General features: G+C 50.7%; 1 protein-coding gene across 1 annotated transcript in view; it reads left to right on the top strand.

The window, feature by feature from the left end:
- The first annotated feature begins 418 nt into the window (after window positions 1–418).
- The window catches only part of GTF3C4 (general transcription factor IIIC subunit 4), a 16,313-nt gene continuing 5,673 nt past the window's right edge, over window positions 419–11,058 (top strand). Inside the window, exons 1-2 of the mRNA XM_029919423.1 lie at window positions 419–928; window positions 7,243–9,066. Of these exons, the coding sequence (XP_029775283.1) occupies window positions 572–928; window positions 7,243–9,066 (2,181 nt within the window). The 5' untranslated portion in view covers window positions 419–571. The remainder of the gene's footprint in view (window positions 929–7,242; window positions 9,067–11,058) is intronic.

Here is an 11,058-nt window from a genome sequence, read left to right as displayed (position 1 = left end):
GAGGACCCCGCGCGGCTGCCCCGCCGGCTCCTGCGGCCGCGTACCTTCCGGGGGCCGAGGCGCTGCGCTAGGAGTCCCTCGCGGCTTGGCCGGTGGCGGGCGAGGCCACACAACACTCAGCCCTGGAGCTCGTGCTTGTGAAGTTGAGTGTCTCCGAGAGACCGGAGGCCGTGCGCCATCTGGCCAACGTTTCCTTCGTCTGCCGCCGGGCTGCCGCTTCCCCAGCACTTGAGTCGCGCGGGAGGTCTCTCCAGGGGCCCGGGGCTCGGTTGCCCGGAGAAGGTGCGCTCGGGGCTCCCTGCCCCTCGCCCCGTGCGGCCGAGTCAGGGCACTCGCTTCTCGGTTCCGGCCCGCGCAGGAGGCGCGCTTCCTAGACAGGCAGCGCCTTGGCCACCTGGCAGAGCTGGGTCGCCTAGCAACGCCGGGGTCCTTCCTGGGTCGGCGGCGCTCTGGGCCTGAGGGGAGAAAGCCGCTGCGGAGGGCGCTGGGGGCCGGCGGCGCGAGAGGCGGCAACGGGACGGCGGCGCGAGGTTGGCGCCCCCCGGGATCCGGCCTCCGCACTTGAGTGGAGATGAGCTCGGCTGACAAGGCCCGGGTGGGGCTCGCGGCCGACGGGCCTGCGCCGCCCGAGGAGGAGGAGGGCGAGGGGGGCGGCGAGGCGGGCGGGAAGGAGCCGGCTGCCGACGCGGCCCCCGGGCCCAGCGCCGCGTTCCGCTTCCTGGTGACTCGGCGGGAGCCGGCCGTGAAGCTGCAGTACGCAGTGAGCGGCCTGGAGCCGCTGGCCTGGTCCGAGGACCACCGCGTGTCCGTGTCCACGGCCCGCAGCATCGCTGTGCTGGAGCTCATCTGCGACGTGCACAACCCGGGCCAGGACCTGGTGATCCACCGCACCTCGGTGCCCGCTCCTCTCAACAGCTGCCTCCTCAAAGTAAGTCACGCCCCTGGGCCCCAGCCCTGGGGTCTCCTCCGGCGGCGCTCAGGCGTTACGGGTCCCTGGGAAGGCTCGGGATTTCCCCTTCGTCGCATCCAGAGTGGCTGGGGTCGCCGTTTTTTTTTTGAAAAGCAAACAAAAAACCTCGCAGCCGTTTGCGCCCAGTTTCCCAGATCACCCCCCCCCCCCCCCCCCCCCCCCCCCCCCCCCCCCCCCCCCCCTTCCGACACACACTTGTATCCCGGGAGCTTCCCTCCGAGCCAAGTCCTTCCTCCGGCCCTGGGTCTGTCCCACTGCGGGCGCTGCTCACACTCTTTGGTGCTTTCTGAGACTCCGCCCCCTTTGACCCAACCCCAGACCTTGCCTCTACAGTTGCTCCTATTGTCTGGAACAGACTCCCCGAGGCCCTCCGTTGGCTTTGTTGACTGTGACGTGCCCTCCTCTCGTGCCTCTTCTGCTCCCAAGGAAATGTGGTCTTTTTCATGGTCTCAGCTTATCTTAGCGACTTTATTACACGGATGGTCCTTCTCACCTTGAGCGGCGGCGAACTCTAGTTTCGTTTTTTTGTAGCTGAAAATCTTTAGGATGTAGGATGAAAAGCCTCAGGAAATAAATCCAGTTTGTAAACCTCAAGGTCTCTGCGTAGATTTAGTGCTTTCGGCTTCATACAGACTCAGTTTGCCTTCAGAACTTGCGGGTTCCTAGATTTACTGTTTTGAGATCGCTGTTTTACAATTTGTTCCCCAACCCCCCCCCATAGTAAGTCCTAGGATTCATTAGTGGCTTAAAGTACAAAAACTTTCCGTTTCCTTTCTAGATCGTTATGCCCAGCTGTGATCGCTAAAACGTGTATTGTCTCATCCAGCAGGTACTTGAATAGCACTCTGCATCAGCCTGGTGCTGATCTAGGTTCTGGGAAGAAGGCAGCGTCCAAAACAAAGCCCCTGCCCTCCCGGAGCTCACCTTCTTGGGCGCTCTTGGGCGCGTTGTGAGCAGGCACTGCTGTAATAACGGATGGTGATACGCCCTGTAGAGATGTGTATCTGTGCCCAGAGGATGCATTGACATGAAAGGGAAGGGTTTGGAAACTTTCTCCGCACCACCAATTTTGAGTACGAATCAGTCGCCGTGGCTAGGGTGCAGGGAACCCACGCCACTTTTTTTCTTAGTGTTCTTGAAAGTTTTAAGCAAACAACACGTCATTGAGTTAGATCATTGGCAGACTGGTACGACTAGACCCTGTAATATCTTCTTGGAGAAGATCTGAACCAATTGGTTCAAGTGTGAACAAATCAGGTCGGCCCTGGTGATACTGTGAAATTGAGAAACAGGGAGGAAGGCAGAAGAAAGGGGCTTTAAAAGGGATATCCCTGCTGTTTCTAAGGACGCTCATGTGCACGTCAACTAGAGAAAACTGTGTGTGGGTGTGTCCAGCGTAATGCAAATTGAATACATTAGCTGAGATTTAAAGACTGGAAGACGCTGGGAGGCGCTGACATCAGGGAGTGTTTCCTGGTGGTGAGTCTGAAGCAGTCCTGAAAGAACACAGGATTTGGTTCAAGAGAGAAACATGGGAAAGGGGCCTCCGGGTAACAGAATGAGCTGTACACACATAAGTCACGCACATAATTCATTGTTTGTGTAAGTAATGATGGCTGGACGAGCTCTCCTAGGGAGGGAAAGTGAGGTGAAGCCAGTTTGGGAACTTTGACCGTCTGGAGAAGTTGACTTCAGTCTAAGAGGCGTGAAGGGCTGTAACCGTTTCATAAACATGGAACTGGCCTGGGGTGGTTCAGGAATATGACTCTGGTGGGCCCAGAGGCAAGAAAATGATTGCTGGGGTCAGTATAAAATAGAGGTTAAGAGATTGGGCTTTGGCACAAAATCACAAGATAGGACACTCTCTAAAAGGGGGTTGATAAAACCTGTGTTGTTTAGACTTTTTTGAAGATTAAATTAAAATACATTGATGTAGGGGCGCCTGGGGGGCTCGGTCGGTTGAGCATCTGGCTTCGGCTCAGGTCATGATCTCACGGTTCGTGGGTTCGAGCCCCGCATCGGGCTCTGTGCTGACAGCTCAGAGCCTGGAGAGCCTGCTTCAGATTCTGTGTCTCCCTCTCTCTCTGACCCTCCCCTGCTTGCAGTGTCTTTGTCTCTCAAAAATAAATAAAAAAACATAAAAAAAATTTTTTAATACATCCATGTATGTGTATATATGGGTACGTATTTATGCAGACACACACACAGTCACTCAGCACAGTTCCCGGTGTTCCGTAAATACACAAAGTAGTAAATGCAGTCATGCAGGTATGCAGGAATAGGGTCTGGATTAATGCTGCAGCTATGGACATGAAGCTCCAGAATATTCTGATAAAAATTGAACTCTCATCGGTGGCACAGGCGTCTAACAAGTCCTAGGAAATCTTTTGTATTCTGCTTGTGAGTGATAGTTTGCCCGAAGCTCACTAGTGGCATCTCCTCCTCCTGTACTGTTCTTTGGTATGCGCATCACACAAACCTCGCATCAGTTAGCAGTCCGACCAGACTAGGACCGTTTGGGGAATGAACGTCGAGTTGTCCCTGCAGCTCTGAAAGAGGCCTCTGGGAGGTGAATCCCCGGCGGGGGCTGGGGGGGGGGGGCGTGACGGTGGGCCTGTCAAGGAGTCTGTGTCCATACTTCGACGGCTCTCCCACTTGACAGTGCCCGAGGATTTAAGCTGCTCAGTGCTGTCCACCTTGCCTTCGCTCTGGGGCACAGGGTGGCCATTCTGCAGCCTGGACCAGTTTCCTCTGTGGCATGGCTAGACGGCTAGATGCTAAGCCCCTCTGAACCTTTTGCTCTATGGCCCTGTATTTAGATCACGAATTTCCTTCAGGAACGTAGGCAGTTATATAATAGTTCAAATACTACCTGCTATTTGCAAGTTACTGTCCTAGGCACTGAGGTTTATAATATAAAAGAAAATGCTAGAAGTGAATGAGCCAAAAAGCAATAAACTTAAGAATAATTTGCGGCGCGCCTGGAGGGGGCTTAGTGGGTTAAGTGTCCAACTCTTGGTTTTCGGCTCAGGTCATGATCTTGCAGTTTCGTAGGTTTGAGCCTTGTGTTGGGCTCTGTGCTAACAGTGTGGAGCCTGGTTGGGATTCTCTCTCTCTCTCTCTCTCTCTCTCTCTCTCTCTCTCTCTGCCCCTCCCCCACTCATGCGGTCTCTGTCTCTCAAAATAAACAAGCTTTAAAAAAAAAGAATGCTTTGCAAGTTTCCTTCCCACTGGACTGCTGAGTTAGTGAATCACCATCTAGTTGGATACTTCCAAATTCGAATAATATTTGTAAAACTGATTTTATTGTATATGAATTGTTGGGAGTATGAGAAGTATTAACTCCATATCAAGTAACTATGGGCTGTCTTTTGGAATCCTCTTCTTGCCTTCAAGGAGCTTCCTGTTGGGTAACTTCAAGTGAATTTCTATTCACTAGGTACTTACAAAGGAAGTAGCTATTAGCAGTTAATAGTGGCCGCTGGGAACAGCGTGGTACTTAATTAGATGATGGGCTGGATGTGGTCCTCCGGGAGCTGGGCTCCTCTCTGTGGTTGTGTGTTCTTGAGCGTCTGAGCACACGTTTTAATGTGATAGCTAGTTCTGTGACTTGGAGACTTACAGGGAGGGGCAGTGTACTCATTCAGACTTACACGTTAGAAATCACCACACGAAACCGGACGGGTTTTCTCCATCCTCCCACGATGAGTAGGACCAGGAGTTGGCTTTTATTTCATCCTCTGCTACTATTTACAGGTTAAGTTTACTTTTAGTTCTACAGTAGCATTTATATGTAGCAAATCTATTCTAAAGATTATTGCTTAGTTCACAGTATTTACATGATTTGTGAATGATTTTATATCTTCCCTTCATTTGGTGGACAACTTAATATCTACTGCACATTTTACATCCTTTCATTAGGTCTCTTTAACATGTACTTACTTAATAGCACTTATTAATAGATGCTTTATGGGCGCCTGGCTGGCTCTGTCAGTAGAGACTCTTTTGATTGATTGATTTGGAGAGAGGAAGGGAGGGAAGGCGGGCGGGCGAGCGAGTGCTCGCAGTTGGGAGAGGGAGAGAGAGAATCTTAAGAAGCTTCTATGCCCAGCATAGGGCTTGATCTCAGGGTCATGCGTTCAAGCCCCACATTGGGTGTGGAAACTACTTTTTAAAAAAAAGTGTTTTACATCTTTTGACATATTTGAACTTCCTAACCCTAGGAGACCTGTATTGTTCTCTTTTTATAAATGAGAAAATTAGGGCCAGAAGTTTAAGCAATTTGTGAAACGTCACAAAGCTACCATGTGACAGAGCCAGGGTTTGAACTCAGGGAGTCTTGGCATCATAGCACAGATTTTTCAGTCACTGTGCTGTGCTTCATTCCATTGTATTTCATACAAGGCTCGGGCTTTGATTAGCATTATTTATCAACAGGCTAGGCAGCTACACTTCTGTTCAATTGGAATTTCCAGTCTGTACTTCTCCAGCATGTTCATAAATGTATCCAAGAGGCTACCTTAAATGCCTTTTAAATCAAGATATACTAAGACACCATTTCCAGAGTACTTTTTAGGATAATAAAGGATGACACCACCCCAAAAAAGTTCTATTGTTTAAAAAAAACAGAAAACAAATTCTAGGTACGTCTCTTAGTAGCTCCGTAGCCAACGCATTTAATGTGCATCCGAGACCCTTCAGAGTGAGCTGGTGTGCACCGTGCACCGTTCCCGAGACCGGCTCGGCCACGGGACAGTCTGGGGGCGGTGTTCTTCGTAACACACTTCAGGAGACGCTACTCATCTCATTGATTTGGTGGACCTTCTGTCTACCTTTCTGTGCTTATTTATTATGTCATTTAGCTTTTCAACAGAAAAGAGAGTAGATTTTTCCAGTTATCCTATGCTGGTTTCTTATGATTCCTTCTGTCTACACAAACCTTTTATTTGTTAATAATTGAGGAATTTTGTTCCCTAGCAGACTTAATGGTGTGTGATTTTTGTTACATATTTACCATTTAGGGGACACTTTAAAACTGCTGCACTCTGGTTTTCTGACACATGTTCAAACTTTATTGAGGACCAGTTAGTGGTTTGGTGTTCAACATCTTCCAAGCCTTTCCTATGTCAGTGGGTGTAATACCTCTGGGCTTGGGGACTTAAACTCATTTAAAGTGACTTTTATTAGATCCATATATGTCTTAGGCTTGAATTCCTTTGTAATCATCTAATAACTGCCCTTTCCAGTTTGAAGATCAGCCTCTATGTAAGAGGAGATTGTCACTAAATCTGAAAGACTCTGCGTTCTTTCTGTGGATCTGTTTCCCTAAAGACAGTGGGGTCAAGTCCTTTCCTCTTCGCGCCTCACACCTGACAGAAAGGACAGTTCAGTTGACTTCTGCTTCGTTTCGTTTTAGCCTTTCTGGCTCTGAACCACTGTCTTTTGGTCATTCATCTCTTCCTTTGTCTTTAATGTCCCTTTAAAATCTTTTTAAGCACTTGCCTTCAAACAGCTAGGCAGTAAATAAACACCACCACTGATACAAGTCACAAACTTGGAGGAAGGAGTGATGGGTGAAAGCCAGAATGATCTCAGAAAGCTCCAGAGAGAGAATTGGACCTGATGGGTTGGACGGGATTTAGATCGGAAAACAGAGCATTCCAGACAAGGGGGCCACGGGAGGCAGAGGAGGGGATATTGAAGGACTGTCACGTAGTCTAGCCGGAGTGGACACTATTCTATAGAAACAGTGGACGTAGCCATTGGAGTTGGCTTTCGGCACAGTTTCTAAATGAAATTTTAGGTAGAAACCTAAAGCTGGTGTTTTGGATCACAAATTGTCAAAACCCAAATATCCAATCGTATCAAAGAAGTATATGGATGTGTGTTTTCATGAATATGTAACGTTTTTGGTCTTGTGAGTAGTTGAGCTGCTTTCTTGAATTGCTTTGAAGACCCAGCACGTTGCTGGTATGGCCACTATTTTCGGCAGTTCTAAGAAGAATGTGGGAGCCGGGCTTTGAATCATGGCAACATTTATTCTGACTCTTAAAAAAAGTCTGTACTTCTTGAGTAAGTGCTCATCTACTTTGAGACATGCACTTGCTCTTTTAAATCCATGTCTTTCAAACTTAGGGAATTGATACAAAATCCTGTGTATGTTAACGGGACCTAGTTAATACTGCTCTATCGGTCAGTACCCTAAGTAATGTAAGTATATTCCTCTTAGAGTGACACATTTACCTGATAGTTTTTGTGTCTCTTATTTCCAGGTTGGCTCCAAGGCAGAAGTGGCTGAGTGTAAGGAGAAGTTTGCCACCTCAAAAGACCCCACAGTCAGTCAGACGTTCATGTTGGATAGAGTGTTCAACCCTGAGGGGAAAGCGTTGCCGCCGTTGAGGGGATTCAAATACACTAGCTGGTCCCCCGTGGGTTGTGATGCAAACGGCAGGTGCCTCTTGGCGGCACTGACCATGGACAACCGCCTGACCGTGCAGGCTAACCTCAACAGGCTCCAGTGGGTCCAGCTGGCTGACCTGACGGAGATTTATGGGGAGCGTCTCTACGAGGCCAGTTACAGGCTCTCTAAAAACGAGGCTCCAGAAGGGAACCTCGGGGACTTCACGGAGTTCCAGAGGAGACACAGCATGCAGGCTCCGGTCCGGATGGAGTGGTCGGGCATCTGCACCACGCAGCAGGTCAAGCACAACAACGAGTGCCGGGACGTGGGCAGCGTGCTCCTGGCGGTCCTCTTCGAGAGCGGTGACATCGCCGTGTGGCAGTTCCAGCTGCCCTTTGTGGGGAAGGAGTCCATCTCCTCGTGCAACACGATCGAGTCCGGCATCAACTCCCCCAGTGTTTTGTTTTGGTGGGACTACGAGCACAACAATCGGAAAATGAGCGGCCTCATCGTGGGGAGTGCTTTCGGGCCCGTGAAAATCCTTCCTGTCAACCTCAAGGCGGTTAAAGGCTATTTCACTCTGAGGCAGCCTGTCGTCTTGTGGAAGGAAATGGACCAGCTGCCGGTGCACAGCATCAAGTGTGTCCCCCTCTATCACCCGTACCAGAAGTGCAGCTGCAGCCTGGTGGTGGCCGCGAGAGGGTCCTATGTGTTCTGGTGTCTTCTCCTGATCTCCAAAGCGGGCCTCAATGTCCACAACTCCCACGTCACGGGCCTTCACTCGCTGCCGATCGTCTCCATGACCGCGGACAAGCAGAACGGGACAGTGTACACGTGCTCCAGCGACGGCAAGGTGAGACAGCTGATCCCCATTTTCACGGACGTGGCGTTGAAGTTCGAACACCAGCTGATCAAACTCTCAGATGTGTTTGGCTCGGTGAGGACGCACGGGATGGCGGTCAGCCCCTGCGGCGCGTACCTGGCCGTCCTCACGAGCGAGGGCATGGTCAGCGGCCTCCACCCCGTTAACAAGAGCTACCAGGTCCAGTTCGTCACTCTCAAAACCTTCGAGGAGGCGGCTGCCCAGCTCCTGGAGTCTTCCGTGCAGAACCTCTTCAAGCAGGTAGATTTGATAGATCTCGTACGCTGGAAGATCTTAAAAGATAAACATATCCCGCAGTTTTTACAGGAAGCTTTGGAAAAAAAGATCGAAAGCAGTGGGGCCACCTACTTTTGGCGTTTCAAACTCTTCCTCCTGAGGATTCTGTACCAGTCGATGCAGAAAACCCCGTCAGAGGCGCTGTGGAAGCCCTCCCACGAGGACTCCAAAATCTCACTAGTCGACTCGCCTGGGACGGGCAATGCGGAGGACGAGCAAGAGGAAGGCACGTCTTCCAGACAGGCCGGCCGGCGGGGCCTTCAGGAGAGGAGCAGGGAGGGCGACCCGGATGACCCCGTGGACGACGCGCTGGCCCCGTCGGGAGAGGCCGGGGGCCGGGAGCCGATGGAGGAGAAGCTCCTGGAGATCCAGGGGAAGATCGAGGGCGTGGAAATGCACTTGACCAGGGAGCACATGAAGCGGGTCTTGGGAGAGGTGTACCTGCACACGTGGATCACTGAGAACACGAGCATCCCCACCCGGGGCCTCTGCAACTTCCTGATGTCGGACGGAGAGTACGACGACCGCACGGCGCGGGTGGGTGTTGGTGCGGGGGCGCGAGCGCCGACCCGCGCTCTGGTGTTTCCTAGGCAGTTGGCTGGCATGAGGCGCGGGAGGGTGCAGAGGGCGTCGAGGTGTTTCCATTCTGCCCCCCCCCCCCCCCCCCCCCCCCCCCCCCCCCCCGCTGCGGCCTTGACTGATATGCAAGGTTTTGCGGGCTGAGGCTGTGGAGGAGCGGGAGGAGGCGTCATTTAGTGAGGAGTCTGTGACTGGGCAGTGACAGCGGGGGAAGCGTGACCGTGACCGCCTGCTGTCTTCCCTTCCTGTTTGCAGAAGGTTCTGGGGTTGGGAGACAGGGCGGCGGGGGCACATGGACGGCTCTCCTTTGGGGGCACTTGAGGCCTTTGGATGCAGTCAAGAAGGGCATGTCCAGTAAGCAAATTATCACTCATAATTTTTACAAAATGGGGCAGAATCTTTGTTTTGATTTAGAAGCATCTTAGATCCTTATCCAAAATTTAGCCTTATCTAAAATTCTGTTTAGACCGTTTCTCCCTCCACAGAATTCAAGTTCCCTGGTAGAACAATAGGGTTACGTTCTCTTCTCCTCTTAGAGGCTCCCAGTGCACCCTGTCCTTTTGAGGGTTCTGAGAATTCCTGCAGAAAATAATCCGTTTAACTTTGTGTACTTCATTGTTACCCTGGCATCGGAGAACCTTCCTTTGTGAGCTAGCAGCTGCTAAAATCCTGAAGAACTTGTATTTCAAGGAACATACTTTATCCTAAAATATTCAGAACTACAGAAGCCTGTATTCCCTTTTTTAAAAAACCTTTAATTTTTGAGAGAGAGCGCATGCACCCACGAGCACGAGCGGGGGAGGGGAAGAGAGAGGGAGACACAGAGTCCGAAGCCGCTCCAGGCTCTGAGCTGTCAGTACAGAGCCCGACGCGGGGCTGAACTCACAAACTGTGAGACCGTGACCTGAGCCGAAGTCGGACGCTTAATCAACTGAGCCACCCAGGCGCCCCGTTACTCTTAAGATCAACCCTTCTTCTCACTGCCCAAAGTCTTAAAATTGAAGGGAATAGGGGCACCTGGGTGGCTCAGGCAGTTAGGCGCCTGACTCTTGATTTCAGCTCAGGTCATGATGTCACAGTTAGTGAGTTTGCACCTCGCGTCAGGGCAGAGCCTGCCTGGATCTTCTCTCTCCCTCTGCTCCCCATGCACTCACTGTTTCTCTCAAAATAAATAAATTAAAGGTAGCAAATGCAGCAGATATCTTCATGCCTAATATTAAATCACTCACCAGTTCCTTGTTGCATTTTCTTTCAGAGAAAGTGTGGACATCCACTCCTAAATTGTTACTCCTAGGTTATTCTCAGTAATCTCAAGAGTAGTTACAATGTACTTTCTTGTAACTGATTTTTCATCTTTGAAAGTCCACTTCTAAAAAGTATTTCATTGTGCTCGCAATTGCCAAGAAGTTTTCTGGTTCTCACTCTTTGACAGGGCCCAGCAGGAGTATTACAGGAGTCAGTGAAAGATTAACACAACATTTAGACATGTGTGGTGGAAGTTGGTGGTAATAGTTCAGGTAATTGTCCAAGTGGGGAGTGAGGGCGGGAAGCTAGTGGCACGGTCACGTGTTTCCGGTAGAGCCAGGTTGAAGGCGGGAAGGTGGTGCCTCTGTTTATTGATAAAACTGAGCTTTGACTAGAAACATTGCTTTTTAGGGCCCCTGGGGGGCTCAGTCAGCTGAGTGTCTGACTTTGGCGCAGGTCATGATCTCATAGCTTGTGGGTTCGAGCTCCGCATCAGGCTCTGTGCTGACCACCCGGAGCCTGGGGTTGCTTCAGATTCTGTGTCTCCCTCTCTCTCTCTGCCCCTCCCCCACTCATGCTCTGTGTCTTTCTTTTAAAAGTAAATCAAAAAAAAATTACTGCATTTCATATCTTTAAAAAAATCCCACTATATGCATGAAGTGAACCTTTGCAAACCTAGTGCACTGACCTGCTGGTAATTACAAA

This window comes from Suricata suricatta, chromosome 13 (assembly GCF_006229205.1).
Source record: "Suricata suricatta isolate VVHF042 chromosome 13, meerkat_22Aug2017_6uvM2_HiC, whole genome shotgun sequence".
NCBI classification, from domain to species: Eukaryota; Metazoa; Chordata; class Mammalia; order Carnivora; family Herpestidae; genus Suricata; species Suricata suricatta.
The sequence above is the reverse complement of the archived record's forward strand: the minus strand, read 5'-3'. Positions and strand labels throughout refer to the sequence as shown.